Consider the following 21,544-nt stretch of genomic DNA (forward strand, 5'->3'; position numbering starts at 1 on the left):
ATTTAAATAGAGTTAGGGATGGAATCTGCTTCACAGAGATGAGAACCTGTTCCAGAGCATGGGGATCCTGTGAGAAACATATCTGTTACACCAACATGTCTTATTTATGTCACAAGCAAAATTTAAATCCTTAGATCCAGTGGTTCTGATGCTGATCATTTTGCATATGTGCAAATGATTCAACAGAGCTGGATCTGAGGATGTCCTATACGCCAGGCATAGACTGCTTCTCAGTAGTCTATAGGAAACCTAGTATAGATTTAGGGCTTTAAGGCAATCCATACAAGACAATGTGTTTACTACCTGGATTCTCCAAGTAAGGAACCTTTGTGAGCATTTCAGCTGTTGCATATGTTTCATCATGTACATGCAGAAGGTGGCACTATACTCAATGATTGATCTGATTAGGGCCAAATAAAGTGGCATTATGACTTCCTTGAACATAGATACCATGCCTTTACTTATAATTTGGGCAACATAGAATGATTTTCTTACTGCCTTGGCCACATGTTGGTCAAAGGCCAGACTACTGTCTACATATGTTTCCAGATCCCCAACTACCAGGGCAACTCTTAGGGTTGTCTTATCAATGGAGAAATTAGCCTGCATGACTGTTTTCACAAAAGGCACTATAATGATTTTCTTGGCATTGAGTTTAATCCATGACTGTCATTTGACTGTGTTAGACCCTCTTGTAAGACGTTTGTGTCATTGGGAGAATCTATGATATTTCCCAATTTGCATTCATCTGAAACTTGAAAATCCCTTAAGATTAGCCTTACCACCAAGAAGTAGAGGCCAAATAGGAATGGTCCCAGCATGGAGTCCTGAGGTATCCCACTGGTGACTAGTCCCTCCGTAGAGATGGTCTCACCAATCCTGACTTCCTGGGTCCCCTCTGCAAGTCAACTGGCAAGCCAGTGAGTTTTGAAGGGATTTATGCCCAGTTTGGTGAGTTTGTCAACTATATCTGAATACTCCAAGATCAAAGAAAACCAATACAGAGACAGGGAAGCCATACAATATCCATTTAGAAAGAGCCACAGTAAAGAACGAACTCACCTTCAGAATCAAGTGCTGGGAGATGGCAACATCACATATTGTACCCTTAATCAGTTTTTGCATACAACCAACCCAGACCCCAAAAAGACAGCCACTTATTGTGTAGAATGGCAATGTTTGGCTGTGATGGAATTAAAAGAAAGTAACATGTTGCTGTTACACACACATTCACTACACCCCCACACACACATACATACATACATGTATAACCCATAGCAATGATTGTTTTACACTGACTTCAGCAAATACCATAGACTGTGTGGCGCTGCTCCTGCTAGGCCAGATAGTTTCATAGTTTCATAGCATAGTACTAGGCTATCTGCCCTGGGGCATTTGTAAGCCTAGCCATAGTGATGTGGCTTTTGCCACCCCATGAAATGGTACAAAAAATGTACAGAATAAATTTAGAATACTGTGCCTCTGTCTAGTAGTGACACAATGAAGGTCCCCTTATATAACAGAATTAGTTTACTGTGCCCCTGTCTAGCAGTGACACAGATGTGACCCCTGGGGTAAACGTACGATCTCCCATCCACTCATCAAGATTTCTCTTGAAGAGAGTCAGTGAGGGGCTCTCCCTAATACGAACTGGGATCCTGTTCCAAAGCATGGGAAGCCTCTGGGTTATGAATCTATCCCTCCAGCATGTCCTATTCATACTTGTGCTAAGGTTTAAGTATTTAGCTCTCATGGTCCTGATGGATTTGGATTTTTTGAGGTGGAGCATGTCCATCAGATCCTGACTGGACATGGCCTTGTACGTCAGGCAGAGATCACCTCTGAGCTGGTGGTATGCTACTGAATAGAGCTGAAGTTTCTTTACTCTGGCAGAATAAGACATATGTTGGAGACCCTTGATCCTCTTGGTGAGGTACTTTTGTGGTCTCTCCAGCTGTTGCAAATGTCGGGTGAGGCACATACCAAATGGGGCATTGTACTCAATCATGGGTCTGATGAGGGAGGGATATAGGGGTACAATGACATCCTTGGATCTGGATGTGAATCCCTTCATGATGAGGTGTGCAAGGTAAAATGTTTTTCTAACCACTTTGGCAACATGGGTGTCAAATGAGAGGTCGCTGTCGACTTGGGTCCCTAGGTCTCTGATTACTTTTTCCGTACTCAGTGAGTTGCTGTCTATGTGATAATTTGTGGGTACTTTGTTTTTCCCAAAGGGGATGACTATACACTTTTTGGCATTTAGTTTAAGGCCGTGAGTCCGGCACCAGTTGTCCGTTTCTGTGAGGCCTTTTTGTAGGATGCGTGTGTCTGCTGGTGTATCAGCTATGGCACCTAGTTTGCAGTCATCTGCGAACTTTGTCAGCCACAGCCCTCCCATGTTTGCTTTAACATCTGAGAAATAAATGCCGAACAAGAGGGGTCCCAGGACAGATCCCTGTGGGACACTACTTGTGACTGGCTTTGAGTCTGACATTGCTCCAGCAATTTTAACTTTATGGGTTCTGTCCTTTAGCCAGTTTGCAACCCATCTAGTGACATAAGGGTTTACTTTTAAGCTGTTGAGCTTATCTATGATGCCTGAGTGGGGTATTGTGTCGACGGCCTTAGCCAAGTCCAGGTATGCTGTATGGACTGCTTTGCCCTCATCAATGGCTCTAGTGACTGTTTCGAAAAAGTCAACCAGGTTTAAAAGGCAGGATCTGCCCTTTACAAATCCAAACTGGGTGGGGTCAAGTGTCTGTAGGTCCCCTATGTCTCTGTTTATGAGTTCCATAATGATTCTTTCCATAGCTTTGCAAACCAGGCTGGTTAAGCTTATGGGGCGGTAGTTTCCAGGGTCTGTAGAGGCACCCCCCTTATGGAGTGGGACCACTGTTGCTGTACGCCAGTGTTCAGGTACATATCCCGAAGTAAGGCTAAGGTTAAATAGCATTTTTATGTGTGGGTTTATCTCCTCTTGGAGTTCACGTAACACGCAACCCAGGATACCGTCAGGTCCCATTGATGCTGTGTTTTTTGCTTTGTTTAGGGCGGTTCTCACTTGGACATCTGAGATGACAGGGAGATTACATTCAGCTGGGATAAGTATTTCTTCTTTTGGGGGTGAGGGAGGGGAGAAATTTGCACTGAACCTGTCAGCCAGAATGTTGGCAATATCTGTGGGTTCAGTGTATTTTTTGTTGTTGTGAACCAACTCTGAGCATATCTGAGGGTTTCCGCCCAGGTTTCTAACATAGCTGAAGAAGGCTTTGTGGTTATCTTTAGTGTCCTTAGCGATTTTTCTCTCAAAGTTGGCCTTGGATGTTTTTATGAGAGAACGTAGTTTTCTGCTAATGTTGATCAAAGATGTCTTCCCTTCATGGGATTTTGCTCTGGTGCAGTAGCTTCCTTCTTTTGTTATACAATTTGTTTATGGCTGAGGTCCACCAGACAGGACGCTTACCTTTGGTGGAGAGGGACTTGGTTTTAGTTGGGATTGCATGATCCATGCATTCTTGGAGATGTCCATAGAAAGCATTTGTGAAGGATTCGGCATTGTGGGATGTGTATCCACTGGCACAGTGGGCTTAAAGGATACCATCACATGTGCTAAGAAGAGTGAAGTCTGCTTTTGAGAAGTTTTTCACTGTGGTCTTTTGTGCTGGGGGTGGAGGTAGGATATGAATATCCAGGGTGATTAGTTTGTGGTCAGATCTCACTAGTGAGGGGTATACTTCCGGTGTGGAGCATTTTGTCCCCATGTTTGTGATGATCAGGTCTAGTATATTATCTCCCCTAGTGGGAGAGGTGACTAGTTGTTCCAGTGCATTTGAATTTATGAATTCCAGGAACCTTTGGGCTAGGGTATTAGGGCTAGAATAATGTACCCAATCTATGTTTGGGTAGTTAAAGTCTCCCAGTATGATGGTATTTTGTGATACATTCATATCCTCCAATGTCTTCAGGAAGGCTGAGTGGGGTTCTTGAGATTGGGAGGGTGGTCTGTAACATGCTACCAGTTGTATAGCAGTTTTGCCTATGGTTAGTTTCACCTGTATGGTCTCTGATGCTTCATGTGTTGCTACTAACCTGGAGGTGTGGGTGTCCTTGATGAATATGGACACTCCCCCTCCCTTTGTGGTTCGGCCCGGGTTTTGGGGCCGAAAAGCATGATACGAGGTATAGCCTGGTAGCGCTGGGGTGCTCTCAGGAGCCTTGAACCAGGTTTCAGTTACTGCACAGACGTCGATGTTCTCCATGCTGATCAGTGACTGTTTAACTATGATTAATCAACACATGTGCTAAGTCAATTTTACTAATAGGCAGCCTTGGTACTCCATCAATTATAGCCAATTTACTGACTGTCCACACCTCAGAAGTCTGACTGTGATTAAAAGAATGACAACAAAGTATTCCAAATTGCTTCATAGAAATGTATATTAGTTCTGTAGTGGCACAAAATAACAATTTAACTTGAGAAAAATGACTGGAGTATCAGCTGCTTTCACCCACAGATAGCCCTCATACTCTGCAACTGTAACAGTTTTGACTGGGTACACCTTAAATATGTAAATGTGATAAAATAATGGACAGAGTTTTTGTCTTTTTGGCTTTTCCCGGTTTTGGGTCACCACAGCTGAATTCCGGTCCACTAATCATTGGCAGTAGATTTTTATGGTGCCAAGTTGCCAGCCCGATGCTCAACCTTCAGTGAAGGCACGACCATTCACGCATGTCTTTTGGAGGCCACTCGACTGCGGGGAGGACATGCAGACTCTACACAGAAGGCACTGCAGCTGAGAATCAAACAGGAGGCCTCTTGCTATGAGGCAACAACACTACTGCTCTACCACCGCAGCTTCAATAGACAGAGTAATGTATTTAAAATTTGTTTCATGGAAACCTTAGGCAAAGAAAATCTTTATTGCTTCACATAAATCTTTATTAGTTCTGCATAACCAGATTAATGTCTAACTCGAGAAAATGAGAGCACAGTCATTTTCGTACAGAAAAGGTCACCTTGCCAGCAATTACTCACATCTTTGACTGTGTATAACTCAGATGTCTGCCTATGTTAAAATAATGGACACAGTATTTTATTTAAGATTTCACACAAGCAGTAGCCACAGTAAAGTATAGGATAATAGGTTGTTACTAGGCTAATGACTACTAGGCCCTTATAAGCTGAGCCACACACTCCAAACCCATTTAGATCCTGAGTATCATGAGCATATATAAAGGGGGCATGGTATTAGGGCAGTAACTAAGGGATTTGTAGGGAGGTGTTAGGATAATACTTTTATTATTGATTTCATCTGTCCATAAGGGACATGGGGCCGGGCTGGAGGTAACTCTACAATTTCCCATCCAATTTTTAAGATTTTGTTTGAAAATAGTGAAGGATGAACTCTGTCTTACATGGATGGGGAACATATTCCATAGCATGGGGGGGTCCTTTGGGACACATACCTCTCTCTCTCTCTTTCTCTCTCTCTCTCTCCAACACTTTCTGTTTATGTCACATGAAGTTCAAATCCCTGGATCTATTGTTTCTGGTGCTCTTATGCCCTCTTACAGGATGTTAGTGTCTTGGGGGGGATCTACAATAGCTCACAATTTACAGTCATCAGCAAAGTTGGTGAGCCACAGACCTATATGTCAGACTTAACTTGCAAGTAGCAGCTACCAAACAGGAGCATGACCAGCAAAAAGTCCTACTTGCTTCTCACAAATTTACATTAATTCAAACAATAGCCACAGTAAAATATTCCAACTTGCTTTTTACAAATATACATCAGTCCTGGGAAGCCAGAATAATGAATGACTGTTTAACTTGAGCAAATCACACACACACACACACACACACACACACACACACACACACACACACACACACACACACACACACACAAGTGTTCTACCATTTACAGCCACTTTACTGGCTATATTCACCTCAGATGTCTGACTTGACTTTAATTAAATGAGTAAGTACATAAATAATTTCCACAGTAGTGCATTCGGCTGTTTGTTATAAGATGCATACACTGCACCCATCAGAACTCACCTAACATCCATGTACACTGCACAAATCAGAACTCACCTAACATCCATGTATACACATGCACTCACACAAATGCACACACTCTAACTGCAGAAAATCCAATGGCTGGCAGTAGTTATCATGGAATTTAATTAGTAAAAAAAGCATTTAAAAAAAAAGTTTTCTTCCACACTTGAAGCCCTCTCCCAAAATGCGTACACGTCTATCAGTACTGATGCAGGGTGCCACAGGCATCAGCTGCCAGATACAGCCTAAGCCAGTGGGAAAGGCTGCTTGCCAATTCATCCAACAGCCCAAGCAGCCACAATGACACTTGATTTGTATGCCTCCAAAACATCAAGAGAACCTGCAATAAGGTGTGATTATCTTATTCTCAATAGAGGCATATGCATAAATACTGAACCGTTTTAAAAAATAGACTAGATGAGTCAGCTGACTTTTTTTTTGTCCCCCTAGAATTTGAAACAGTTCAAATTTCTGAAATGGGAAGGGTCACTATTTTATGGAAAAAAATAAATACTAATGGGTACCAGGAACTATTCCAGACTTAAGTGACAAACAAATTGTCCATGCTACCACAAAAGGGTCAAAGTGTTCACATATCAAGATGAAATTGATGTGGCACATAGAGCTCAGTTTACAGCCCCTAGCCACAGTCAGAAGTACAAGGAATGCTATACAGTAGCCTCTTAAAGAATAGTCAAGTTGATAATGCTAATACAATGATGTTTTGTGGCCATGTCTAGACAAGTAAATCAATGAACTGATAAAACATTTGTGCAAAATATAGGAACACACAGAACATGCCAGTCTTGCTCCGTCCATGGATATGATCCACTATCAAATGGCAATACGTTCATGTGGGTTATACTGGCACATTCCAGGAAGTGTTGAGTCATGTTAAAATGGGCCCAAGTGCCTCTGGTTCTCATTCAACAATCACTTCAAACAAAACTGATCTTCTCAACATTACATTTCAAATTTATGATGGTTTGTTACTGATACTTGCAAGTAAAAATACATATCAGGTTGCATTAACATATGAATTTAACTAGTGTCTTCTGAAATAGCATGACAGAAAGCATAATACCACAGCACCATATCACTTGTAACTAAAAGGCTAGGGAAAGACCTGCACACATGCGGAATCTACATAAGATGTGAAACGACAACTGGAAAAATGCAAAAGATTCACTTTTTGTTAACTTATTGGAGTGCTCCAAGTGCTACGATGATAGCATGGGAAATCAAGATGACAACAAATCATAACCATATAAAATAAACAGATACATTAAAGCTCAAAATCCAGAGTGATACACCAAACACACAGCTGTCTAAAAGCCTTGCAAAACCATATAGAGCTACCACCTGTCTCAATTTGTGAGGGCCAGTCCTTTTTTGGGCAGTTGTGTCCTGCAAAGAAATTGAAAAAATGGCAAATGTCCTGAGATTTTAGGACAAACATATTTCCTATATTTTATGTAATAGTTGCATAAAACAGTTACTCTGTATCTGAAACACCTAACTGTTATAAGAAACAGAATAAGCAACTAAAATGCTACAAGAATAAGCTTTTATTTAAGCAAAAAAACTGAAGTTCTGTCCTTTGTACTGGCCGTGGGTATGTTCTGCCCTGCAAAATCTGACGTTTGTACCAAAAATGTCCCACTTTGGGCATTTGAAAAGGTGGCAAGCCTACAACCATACAAAAAAATAATTTAAAGGTGGAGCACACAACGTGGCACTTAGAGACAGCATTGCAAAAAAAAAAAAATAAAGATGGATTAATGGAGAAATGTATGCCTGGAATGAGTATAGAAAGTACAGACTATACCAAACATGACATGACGACAATCTTTTCCAAACTGAAGATACTGGACCAAACAAATGCATCCTTATGTACCCATTTAGATGGATTTCTGCCCAGCAGTCTGTTTGTAATGTGACTTCTGCCAGTAACACCACTAATGATATCTAGAGCAGCCTAGTTCTATACTGTTCCACACAGTAACATTAGCTGCATACAAGAAATGATCTGGTAGATTTAGCATGTTGCAAATCCATAATGCTCCACACAGACTGGAGATACACCCTTTGTTAAATGCAATTAAAATATCACATCATTACTCAAAAGTAGCAAATGAAAAATATTCCTCTAAGATTTAGAAATTTGAGTTTCAGATTTAACAAGGGAAGAGATTCTGTACATCACTACAGTTCTTAATAAGTACATCAAAGCAGGTCCATCTACCATTTGATCATGTTTCATATTCTGAAGTTCCTATGTTCTCTCATGTAGCAAAGTTTGAGCTACTTTCCTAACCAGGGTGGCAACTTGTGTACTTTGCGTGTGTTTGATGAAGCCAGCATACAACAAATAAAACTTGAAACACTGCCTCAAAGTGATAAAATGAGCAAAGGTATATGCACTGCGGCCTGAAGTTATGTATTATATTTTCTAATCCATGCAGTAATTTATTGCATTACTCTATCTACAGATAAATTAAAGTATACATTTTACAGCAAACAAAATGAAAGTGCTTCCTTGAAGATGACTTAGGAAAGATCATTCCATATTTAAACTGATAAACTCATCATAGGTTTGTTAAAAACACACACACTTGCTCATGTGCTTTACAAACATAACATTGTCATTTCTACTCACCATAATGCCTTTCACTACACTGTTCAGTATCTGCAAAAAAGTAACAGATTTAATTTTAAATGAAGGTAAAGTAAGATAAACATTTTACTTACTACTTACATTTCCTTTTATTTGAGGTGCGCAAATTAATAACATTATTCTTGGAACAAGACTGCTATTCTCAATCTTCTTCTTTCAGCTTTTCCCAGTTAGGGGCCGCCTCAGTGGATCACCTGTCTGCTCATGATTGGCAATGGAGTTTTACGGTGTCAAGTTGCCAGCTCGGCGCCCAAGCTTCCACAGAAGGCACACACATGCACACATTCACACCTAGGGCCAATTTAGAGTGTCCAATCCATCTACAGCATGCCTTTGGGATGTGGGAGGAAACCGGAGCACCCAGAGGAAACCCACGCGACCACAGGGAGGACATGCAGACTCCGCACAGAAGGCACCCCAGCAGAGGATCGAACCTGAGAACCTCTTGCTGTGAGGTGGCAAAGCTAACCGTTGCACCACCAAGGCCACCCTAATGTTAGTCACAATGATTCAAAGAAATATGGCTTGAGAGTTTCTCATTTTCTACTGCTGTGCTTAAAACATACATATTAAAATTCATGGAACACCCTTAATATAATCCAAGAATGAGTAAAATAATAACTATGTTGTAGTGAGGCAGTCATGTAAAACTGCAATAACAGGGTTCAACACTCATGTACCCAAAGAAAGGACTAAAACGTAAACACTAAAAACCCATGTCACACCAGCCAATGCACAGTACAGGAGGTGAAGTCCAGCAGCACTGAGGGAGCTAAGTAGAAGGCACCTTACTATTGCAAAAGAGATGTGGTCATCTGATGTACAGTGAAATGCCCCAGATCACAGATGAGCTACACCCAGCAAGAGAAAAAGGTTGATGTTCTTCATGTTGATCACTGCTGCAGTAGCCTTAGCTATTAGGGTTATATCCTACCAAGGATATAACAGCTGGCCAGCTTCCAAAACTTCTGGGCACCATCCATACAGCCAAACTGTCCAGAAGCTCAAGATGAGCTGACTAAAAGACAAATTTGGGTGCCAAGCCCTTCACAGATTTACTGCCGTTGAAGATTATGCTCCTCTGAGGCTCATTAGGTTTGACGGTTGCTTTGTGCTTTCCTTTGCTAGGCAGATAAGGTTCCTTTTAGAAAAAAAAATTCTTACATTTACTAATGTTTTATTACTTTCCTCTTCAGAAAAGGTATTTTAAAGCTATGAGTGTTCTGTTTTAATGGACTGTCTCAAGACTAACACTGGCTAAGAAGAATCCTGTAGCTGCTTAGCAAAAAGCAGTTCAAGCTCCAGCTATGGTGCAAGAGATGGCTTCCAGTAATCTAGAAGAAAAAAAAAATAATTCAAATGTGCTCAGAGCTGATTAAAATAAATGAAACACTGAAGGAGTGTATCAACTCAAATAACTAAATGGTGGATAAAATGGAAGAAGCTTTAAACAGACATTCGGATGAGGTGATGAAATTGCAAAAATCAGAGGTTGAAATGAAGAAAGGGCTGCCCGAGTATGAGACTGTTCAACAAGAGATGTTTCAAAAAATGGTGTTATTAGAAGGACAGTGCACAGTGGAGAAAACCTGTGATTTTCTGATGTACCAGAGAAACTGGAAGGAACAGATTGCATTAATTTTATGAAAACACAAATAAGCAACTGGTCTGGTATTCCAAAGCAGGAGTTGTTAGTTGAAAGGCCACACCATGAGAATGCTTCAAACCTGGCCATGAGAAAGAAGCAAAGACCTTTAATAGTAAAGATGCAACTCTACTAGCAGAAAGAGTTGATTCTGAAAAGCATGTGGCATAAAGACAAACTACTAAAAGTTGCAGACAGCACAGTGTTTCTGGAAAATGATTACTCATTGTACACCAGGCAGAAAAGGAGTAAATTTATTCCAGCAATCAGGGAATATCAAGAAGCAGGTGTGAGACTCAAGCTGCTGTATCTGTCTGTCCTCAGAATATTTTTTTCCTGGAGGGTCAAAGTCATTTTTTGATGCAGAACATTATATACAAAAGTTGATCCAACAAAAAGGCAGCTATCAAACATAAGGGGATTTCTGCTTCTTATTCTTCAGTTCATAAAGCTCATAGACAGAGACTATGACAATGAAACCTTTTCCAGTGTTCCAAAGGAAAATGCTTGTGGGACAGAAAAAAAAGCACAGGAGTTGATCAGAAGAATCAGGAGTATGTTGGAAATGAACTAGAGATGGAAATCAACAGAAGAAAACCAGCAACTTGCAAATTAATGAGCAAATCAATTACATTTGTGAAATATGACGTAACAAGAAAACCTGGAAATATTGGACGTTTTTATTTTTGTTGGGGACTCCAAGGGATATTCCCTACTTCATGTCATTAATGTTTGGAAGAACATTATGGAGATGGGAAACGAAAGGAAACGGGTAACTGTAACTAAAACAAACTTTTCCTTAACTGTATTTTTATAATACATGACATATACTGTATGCTATAAAGTACAGCTTTTTCAGTCATTTTTGTGTGTAATAGGGATTAAAGTAAACAGGTGCCCCTATTTTTGTCCTTCTTTCTTTCTTTCCTCTTATTTTTAAGAAATGTAGGCACTGCAGTGTAAAAGAGAAGACAAAGGAGCATGACATATTTTTTCTTACTTTTGCATAGGGGAATGAGTGGATTAAGGCCTTGCCTTAATCTAATAACACTTTTTAAGGGAAAGCAAGTAAATAAAAGAGCACTGAAAATAATGAAAAGTTTTCCTCTAGTAAATAAAAGTTCACAGTGCAACGTGAGAAGTTTGTACTGGAAAGCAACTTACGGGTAGGGACTGGAATTTGATTTGCAACAGTGATGATCTATCCGGGGGGGCTAAAATTGAAAACATAACAAAATAGAGTACATTTTTTGAAGAAGTTTATGAAAATATTTGGTATGGAAGATGTGAATTCAGTAGTAGGAGTTCGGACAGAATTTACATATTATTACCCGAGGTACAAAAACTTGGCTGGGCTAGGCTAGACAGAAGTTACATTTCACAGGAACAAGAGCATTTGATTAAAAGTTTAGATACACATCCAATGCTATTTCAGATCACATGCCAATAATACCTAAAATAAAAATGCGGGGTAATGAAATAAAAATGAGACACTGGCACTTCCCCACCAAGCTGTTAAATAGAGAGGAATTTAAGGAATGGATAATATTAGATAGATAGGAATGTCTTCTGAAAATGTAGCTAGAGAGTGGGATAAAGTTAAAGTGAAGTTTAAAAATAGGGTGAAAATAAAAGAAAAAGAGACATGGTTAAGCAGTAAAATAATTATTTAGGACTGACAAAGGTTAAAGTGCTGCAGAATAGGGGAAATCTTACAGAACAAGAAAAGGTGCAAATGTAGAGTGCTAAAGAGAAAATAATGGACTACTCCGATAATACACATAAGTTTATAAAGATTACTGTTAAGCAACTGTTGTTTTTTTTTTTTTTTTTTTGATAAGTCCAGAGCACAACGGCTCAGGCAACAGAAAGTTGCAAGGGCTGTTGCCAAGCTTAGGGAGCCTATAACAAGGAAAATAACCAGAGATCTTGTTGAGGTATTAGAAATATTTCAGAAATGTTATGAAAATCTGTATAAAACCGAAAAATGTGGAAATCAAGAAAATACAAATGGAAATGTTTATGGAAGGATTAAATATGCCAAGGTTACAGGTAGATAAGGCTCAACTTCTAACAGTTAGGACAGGAGAAGTAGAAATAAAAATGTCGATGTGTAACCAATCTACAAGAAAGTCACCAGGAAGACTTGGAATTCCCGTGGAAGTTTGGAAGCCAAGATGGATGAAAGTGATAAATATCTGGAAGGCTTTGTATAATACTATTTTAAAAGGAGGAGAAGCACCAACATCCTGGAAGAAAGCTGTGGTGGCTGTAATATCTACAGATGGTGAAGACCCATCAGATACAGTTTCATAAAGTGCTTATATCTATAATGGCTAAAAGAATGGAAAAGGTGATGCCAAAGTTGATACATAATGATCAATATGGTTTTGTGGAGGACAGGCAAACATCTGACAACATTAATAGAGCAATGATGATCCAGAAGGAAGCATAATATAAGAAAATGCTGCTGTTTTTGGTGGGTTTTGATGCAGAGAAAGCATTTGACAGAGTAAACTGTGACTTTATGAGTAGGGCATTCCCCGATAAAATTATAAGGTGATTGGGGGAATATATGAGGGATAGGAGGTGAAAATTAAAATGGGAAGTCCTCTGCTAAGCTCTGTGTGAGCAGAGGAACCAGGCAGGGGTGTCCTCTTTCCCCTTTATTTGAATTATCAAAGAAAACAAGGGACTCCGAAATTCAAGGATATGATTGGTATGGTAATCAAGGAAAGTTGGCTTTATTTGCAGATGATATTTTTTATACCTGATAAAACTAGAAAAGTATATTTCAGTGTTGTGGAACATTCTGAGGCAGTTTTACGTCTTTTTGGGATACAAAATTAATGAAGATAAAGCATAGACAATATCTGTAAACTATGTACTCAAACATGAATTGGTTCAGTAACATCCATATTTATGGAGACATGATAAAATCAAGTAATTATGAGTGCTGATTAAAAACTGATTCTGTTATGCTACAGGGTATCCACATTTTTCCATATTTAGATGACTTGCTTATCTTTGCAGAATCTTAAGTGTCAGGAGTTTCTCTCTTGGGTGAGAGATCACTTGCACAAGCTGGGATTCAAGAGAACGTTCAAAAGTCTTTCCTGACTCCCTCATACAGGATTGTGTTCCTGGGATGTCAACTAGACACCTCAGTTCAAAGAGCTTTTCTTCCACAAGAAAAACAGATCTTTATCTAGATCCCGGCCTAAGATAATGTTTATGGATGTGGTGAGAGAGGACCTGCAGCTAGCTGATGTGACAAAGCAAGATGCAAAGGACAGGAAGGAATGGAAACAGATGATCCGCTGTGGTGACCCCTAACAAGAACAGGCAAAAGAAGAAGATGATCTAGATCTATTTCTAAGGTTTTCCACTCAGACTTCGGTCACTGTGAGGGAATATCTCAAAATTTTGGGTCTCATTACATCTATGATTCTCATGATACTCCTGACAAGACTCTACATGAGAAAGAGACAGTGGTATCTGAAATCTCTTTGGTTTCAGCATCAGTATCCTTTATCTTTTCAGATCCCAGTACTGGGGCTTTTCAGAAGAGAAATGTTTAGGTGGAGACAACAAATATCCTTAAATCCAGGTTTCTCCTTCTCCATCCCTGCCCCAAAGCAGTCTGTCACCACAGACATTTCAGATTTTGCTTGGAAAGCAGTTTTGGGAGGGAGAAAAGTGCAGCAGGCACCAAGAACAGATTCAAGCAACTAAATATCAAGGAGACCCTTGCCCTGATCAAGGCACTTAACTCTCTGAACCATCTTTGATCCCCAGGACCTCTTCAAGTGGTTACAGACAATATCACAACCACGTGGTACATCAACAAGCATATCGGAATCAGGTCATACCTCCTTTGCAGACTAGCCATGTTAGCTTGGGATATAGCTTCAAAGCATTATTGCTCTACAGGCATCCTACATTCCATCAGAGTAAAATTTTGTGGAAGGAAAGCTGAGCAGGACTAGGGCAGATCCTTGCAAACAGGGTCTTCCAAGATTTTATCTATCTGTGGGGAGTTCTTCAAGTAGACCTCTTTGCCTCTTCTCTGAACAATCAGAAGGCAAAATTATTTTCCAGGACTCCATGCAAGAAGTCCTGGAAACAGATGTATTTTTTTTTTCATTGGCAGGAATATTTCTGGATGCCTTTCCACTAATATCCAATGTACTACTGAAGATTCAGAAGGAATTCCCCAATATAATTGTCTTGACTCTATTCTGGCCCAGGCAATCATGGTTCTCCCTTCTTTTGGAAATGGCTAGGGGTAATTACCACAAGCTTCCTCCCAGAATGGATCTACTCACACAAGAAAAGTGATGTTCGATACACTCTGAAATCAATCATCTTCAACTAACTGCCTGAATGAAAGGGTCTTCATTCATTTTAGGCACTTGTTTTCTGAGACATGCAGCTGGTACTAATGGAGGCAAGAAAACCTGTTTCTTGAAAATGATACATTAGTAAATGGAAAAGGTTTTCTAGTTGGTGCCAACAACATTATTAGAAGTCATTCAGGACTAGTTGTTCTCTGGTTTTCCAGTATTTGTGTATGCTACTATTTTATGGCTTTTCTTATTCCGCTGTCAAGGTTCATTTATTAGCCATTTCAGCATGTCTGCTCAAAGATCCTCCTCTTTCAAGACAGTCTCATGACAAAATGCTCTTGAAAGGGGGTTTGCATACCAGGCCTCCAAGTAAACCAGTGGCTCCTCCTTGGCATCTTAATTTTGTGTAAAACAATCTAACACTTACTCCAGTTGAAACAGTTAATCTGGCTGACTTGAGGTTCTTAACATGGAAAATAGTTTTACTGAATGGGCTGACATCTGCAAGAAGAGTGTTTGAGTTGCAAGCTCTTATGGTTAGTCATCCTTACTTCATTTTCCATAGGGACAGTGTTTCTTTGAGAACTAATCCTTTTATGCATGAAGTGATATCCGAGTTTACTTTAAGCCAAACTATCCACCTCCCCACTTACTTTCTTTCTGCAACCTAAAAATAAGGGAGAAAGGATACTCCATAACTTGGATGTCCACAGACAACTCAAGTACTATCTTGGCAGAACTAAAGCTTTCAAATCTTCAGATCAGTTGTTAATTTCTTGTGAAGATAAGAAGGGACAATGTGTGTCAACACAGACTATTTTGAAATGGTTGGCTAAGGCTATTATCTTTTGTTATACTTGTGAATTCCCTCCTTGGTGCAAGTCATCAAGAAGCCTCAATAAACTGACATTGGTGAAGAATGTACACTGTGAGAAAAAATAAACACACACAGTATTTTCAGATGCAGCTCTCAGCAAGTATAACTTCCCTTAATAGGACACAGGGAATGCACACTCCAGTCCTGCGGCTGGGGGTTCTCGCAAGGCCCAAATAAGACACTGACCACTACAGAGCTGAGTCCTTAGCCAGGTGTTCCAAACCAAGTCCTCCACCACCTTCTCTATGTAATCAATGCTCTCAGTGTCCCTGTTCAAAGTAGCTATCACACACACACTCTTTGAGATTTGATTTTCACACACACACACACACACACACACACACCCCACCTAGGAAAGGCTGGCACAGGTTACCTGCACTGCCACCTCCACCCAGACTATAAGGTAGATCTGCTGCCACCAGAACACCCAAAGTCAGCTACTTTAAGGCTCTTACCAGGTTACCCAATTACACTAATTAAAATTAATACTTATACAAATGGTACATGGAGCCACAGTGACACTACTAAATAAATGCAAGTACTCAATGATTAAATATTTTCTAAAAAAAATAAGCCACAATGAAAGGATTAGATATATTTAATAATAAATAATAATTAAATTAATAATTAAAAACATGAAAATATTAAATATCTACTTACAATAAATACCAGAGTTTCAATCAGAGGAAATATAAAAAAAACACAGATGGAAAGACTCAGATACAGAAAAACTACATTTAGCTAATCTCACTATATTTTTCTAACTGACTAAAGAGTTACTGTTCCCTAGTTGCTAGAGCAAGGCAAGGTGAAAAATGGAGGAGTATCTTGTCAGGTCTAAAAACAGAGTGCAGACCTCACATATCTTACTAATACTCAAACACAACTTCAGTGGTGGCTAAAGAATTACATCAAATCACGTCACCTTAATCTATGTTTACCACACTATCCCCTCACTAGAAACTGAGCCAGGATCTGGTACTGATCTGTCATAATACACACACAGAACTTTAGCTAAGGTTTATTACAGCATCTGGACACTGTAAAACAATCCCAACACTTCCACTATTCATGCAGAAACTAACAAGCTGTTCTCTGGCACCCCAGGGCAGCAGTTTAGTTCACAACTGGGGCCAAGTGATCAGGACCCCAGTCCGGGCTTTTCATAGACACTGTGTCTCTGGCTGCATTCAGACCTGTGAGATAAAATCTTTATGGCCTAAACCAAGTAATTTAATTTCAGGCTATTTTTCTTAAGGTTAGAAGGGCTGAGCTTAACCCCTTCCCTTCTTGTATACACTGTTAAAATATATACGTTTCATCAGTGACAACAATACAGTCTGAAATACATGTATACGTCTTTTTTGTCCAGCAGGACCCACTGTTGATACATTTTTAACACAAGAAACTTTGCAAATACATTTTTAACACAAGCATCAGTACAAATCAATTTGATATTCAAATGACATATAATTCTTTACAAAACTCCAGCGAGCTAGGCTGGCATATGTTACACATGCACTCTCCTATTCTCCCTGGCACAGCTGGCACTACCTTACATCATCACAATACTCACCATGACAAATTTATTCCAGGCTTGGTCAAGGCCCACTCTACCAGGGCCTTGGCTTCATCTGTGGCTTTTTGGAAATGTTTGTATTCTAGAAGCAGGGGCTAATGGACTGCCGGACTGCGGCCCCCTCAAAACTAAAAAAATAAAAATAAAAAAAAAGTTTTAAATTTCGCGGACTTCGTGCATGCGCAGTAGACCAGACTACTGGTCTACTGTATGCGCATGCTCATGGCAGTCCGGCAGGACTGACAGGGAAATGCGAGGAGACGTCTGTGCACTTTAAAGTGCACAGACACGCTGGGATTATACATCGTGGCCGGACTGCAACACGAGCAGCAGGAATGGGAGCTGCAGTCTCGTCGGGAAAGGGTTTGGATCTACTCTCGCGAGTCGTTGGAGTATTGCACGGGAAGGGGTTTGGATCTAACGTTGGTTATTATGGAGAACAGGTAAGTGTTGAATATATGGTGCTTTGTGCTTGTGAAACTGGTTAGTATGGAGAACAGGTGTGTGTGTGTGTGTGTGTGTGTGTGTGTGTGTGTGTCTGTGTGAAAATGCCCCAGGTGCTCATGGTGGTGTGGTAGGGAATACCTCAGGCTTGAACCCTGTACCCTGTATGCAGGTGTTAAAGACTTGAGTTCCCTACCCACCACCATTTGTAAAAAAATTGCAGATTTTTGCCTCATATTTGATCTGACCTGTTCCTCATAATATCTGTGGTTTGTAAATGTTGCAATGCTTGATATTTGATGGTGAAGTAGTAGCATTGTTGCCTCACAGCTGCAGGTTCTCAGGTTTGATTCTTGGCTGGGGTTCCTTCTTTGTGGGGTCTGTATCTTCTGCCTGTGTTTGTGTGGGGTTTGCTTTTATTTGATGGTGCACTGGTAGCATTGTTGCCTCACAGCTGCAGGTTCTCAGGTTTGATTCTTGGCTGGGGTTCCTTCTTTGTGGGGTCTGTATCTTCTTTCTGTGTTTGTGTGGGTTTGCATTTGTGTCCTCCCATGTTACAAAGACATGTCTGCATTATTTTTTTCCTGGGCCTCTGCTGAAAATTGTTTTTTTTGTTCCAAGTCAGACTGTCCTGATTAACAAATGTTAAATAAAATTGACAGGCATTTGAATTTCAGACTTCAGGTTTCTGAATGTTTAATTTCTTACACATTTGATGGTGCAGTGGCAGTATTGTTGCCTCAGAGTCACAGCTATAGGATTTGTGGTTTGATTCTTGGGTGGGGTGCCTTCTTTGTGGAGTCTGCATCTTATCTCTGTGTTTGTGTGGATTTGCTCTGGTGTCCTGCCATTTTACAAAGACGTGTCTACAGTATTTCTCCCTGGGCCTCTGCTGAAAATTGCTTTTGTTTCATCACAAGTAAAATTGACAGGCATTTGAATTTCAGACTTCATAGTCTTCAGAAAATACATAGTAAAACAACTTTTTATTCTAGCAATAAATATATAGTGACACAACCTTTTATTATAGCAATTTTTTAAGTTTATAAGGTGACTATCTGAAATGTTTCCTTATTTTTGGGACTGTAATACCCTGTTAGTGGCTTTGTCCAGGTTTTTTGTGCTAAGGTTGACAGCTATGGCAAGAAGTGAATTCACTGAATATGTTTGAGGGCTGCATTCCCTCATTACTGGGTTTGTCCAGATGTTTTGTGCTAAGAGGTTGACAGCTATGGTGAGAACTGAATTCATTAAATGATAGCCATTTAAGTTTCAGTCTTCCTCTCGTTCACAAAACAGCTGATTTGGCGTAGTGGTATGTTGCTCTTGACTGTTTTGCACAGGGACCTTGTCTCTAAAATGTACGGTGGTAACACAGCATTTTTCTTTCACAAAGCAGGTGATTTGGCATAGTGGTATGTTCTGACTCTTTTTTGCACAGGGACTTTGGCAGTAAAATGTATGGTGGTACCGTGGTAACACAGCATTTTATTCTAGCAGCTTTCCAAGATTATACAAGCAATGTTTAATGTGTCCCTGGTTTTTGTCCTTTTGACCCACCCCAATAAATTTGGCTTTTTCCAGACTTCTTGTGCTGCGAAGTTGAGATGCAGTTGAGTATTGAGTAGATTTTACAAGGAGCTGAGAGCTGCAGGGGAAGAGAAGTTTAGTGCTAATAGCACAACAGGCTGTGTGCTTGCTTTTGATGCAGAAGGTTGTTGGTTCTACTCCCATAAGGGGTGAATGCTGCCGTACTGAAAGTTAAAATACTAATTATGAGCCTGTTATCAGTTTGCCATCCATTTCCTATTGCAATATTACTAGCTTATTTTTAATGTAATTTAGGCAATTTATTCCACGGGCATCAGACACTTTATTGTTCGATGAAACCATGAAATATAAAGGTGATTGCTAGCACCAACCTCTTCATTACAGATTTATTTAACGTGGAATTATTTAGATGACGTTTTTACTACTTCAGAGATTGTGCATATTTACTGATAATGGTGGACTGTAGAATTGTGCATATTTACTGATAATAGTGGACTGTAGAAGTTTGAGTAGTCTTTTATGATGGAAATGTTCTGAATTGGACAGTTTTGTTTCATTGTTTACTGGAAAAATGTTCAAAGCAATAGGAAGGTGTATCAAAGAGCACATGTGTTTCATATGCAAGGGGCCTATGATTTGAAAACAGCCCAGAATTAATTTTTATCTGCCACGAGTAAAATGTATTTTCTTTGAATGTGGATTTTAATGTTGTTTCAGTGAATGTGAGTTTCAAGGGCAGAGAAGGTTTAATGCCAAGTTTGTTTAGCAGATGTCTTAGTGTTTGTGCTGTAAAATGCAAAAATAAAACTTTCAAATGAAGTTCAAATCATCATAGAAGTAAATCAGTATGCACATTAGTGTTTATGGTAAATGGAGTGAAATAGCAAAGTAATGGATCATTGGAATGGCTGCAGGGAGGCTCCATTCGACCAGGGTTTTGTAAGGGGGAAGGGCGGCAAACTTAAACAGCCCCAGCTGAACCATACCTCCCAACTGTCCAGATTTTCAAAGAATGAATAGATTTTTTGCTTCTTATTTTTGATTTGTTCCTCATAAAAATTTGTGGTTTTCTGGCAAATCATTTAGGAATTAAGTCACTAAATAATGACACACCTACTTTCAGACTTCATAACCTTCAGAAAAATCCATGCTAAAGTAAGACCTGTTCTATCAACTGTCCCAGTTTATAGAAGAGCATTTTTTAGTACTGTTTATATGTTCCCCCCAATATATTTGGCCTTGTCCAGATTTATGTCCCAGTTTATACAAGAGCAATTTTTAGTACTGTTTATATGTTCCCCAATATATCTGGCCTTGTCCAGATTTATTGCATTAACAGGTTGAGAGGTACATGCAAATAAATTGCTTTATAGAATTAGGCATAGCCAAACCTCTGAACTGTCCCTGATTTTGACTCAAAATGTTGCTCTTCCCCTAATGATCCCTCCCAAGAAAATAGCAATTTTGGAAGAAAACATGGAGGGTTTATAATTAAGAAATAACTGTAATAATCAGATTACTTTTATTTCAGAAATGCATGTAGATTATTTTATTTTGTCAGCTACTCAAGTTAGCAGTACTAATATTAAAGTGTCCCTTCTTTGGCAGGTTCCCAGCTGTATTGTGTTGCTATTTTATATTTTTACATCACATTTTTGGTCCATTTTTCATAAAATTGTGTTTTTTGGCAAATTAGTGACAAATAATTAAAGACTGAAGTTAGAAAATAATGACAGACATTTGAGTTTCAGATTTCATACCATTCAGAAAATTCATACTAATGCAAGACCTCTATTAGCTTTCTAAGGTTATAAGAGCCGATATTTTAAAATTGTCCTTATTTTTGGGCCTTTGTCCCATTTCTTTGTATGGTTTTGTCCAGATTTCTTGTTCTGAGGTTGAGAGGTATGACAAATGTGTCAGGGCCATCACAAGTCAGCCAGAGACATTTCAAACTGTGACATACTTGTTACACCCCACTCCCCATGTAGTGACTCTGGATGTGTCAAGCAAGGCAAGGAGTAGTTATGCAGTGTAAATGTGCAGAGAATCCCACCCATCCAAGGTAGACACAAGTACTAGAGTGGCTTTTCATCTGTCCTTGATTTTGCAGAATGGTCTGGTTTCTGTCATATTTTTTGTACTGTTGATTTATGCTTATTACTCAAAGTGCCTGTTGCTCTGTGTTTAAGTAGCAATACTTTAATGACCATCAGGTAAGCTTGGCTGAGATTGCAAGATGCAAGTAAGCTTTAATAAGCATACTGTTAAAGAATTGCCAACATTGAAAGCCTTTCTGTTGCCATGTAGAGAATACTTAACTAGATAATGTATAAGCCTTGGGTATTGAAA

General features: G+C 39.6%; 1 protein-coding gene across 1 annotated transcript in view; it reads right to left on the reverse strand.

The window, feature by feature from the left end:
* The window catches only part of MALT1 (MALT1 paracaspase), a gene marked incomplete in the record, with an annotated part of 841,583 nt that overhangs the window by 369,910 nt on the left and 450,129 nt on the right, over positions 1–21,544 (reverse strand). The window contains 1 exon segment of the mRNA XM_044066161.1: positions 8,730–8,759. Coding sequence (XP_043922096.1) covers positions 8,730–8,759 — 30 coding nt within the window.

The sequence above is a fragment of the Protopterus annectens genome, chromosome 1.part0, assembly GCF_019279795.1.
Source record: "Protopterus annectens isolate FY-2018-M chromosome 1.part0, PAN1.0, whole genome shotgun sequence".
Classification (NCBI taxonomy): Eukaryota; Metazoa; Chordata; order Ceratodontiformes; family Protopteridae; genus Protopterus; species Protopterus annectens.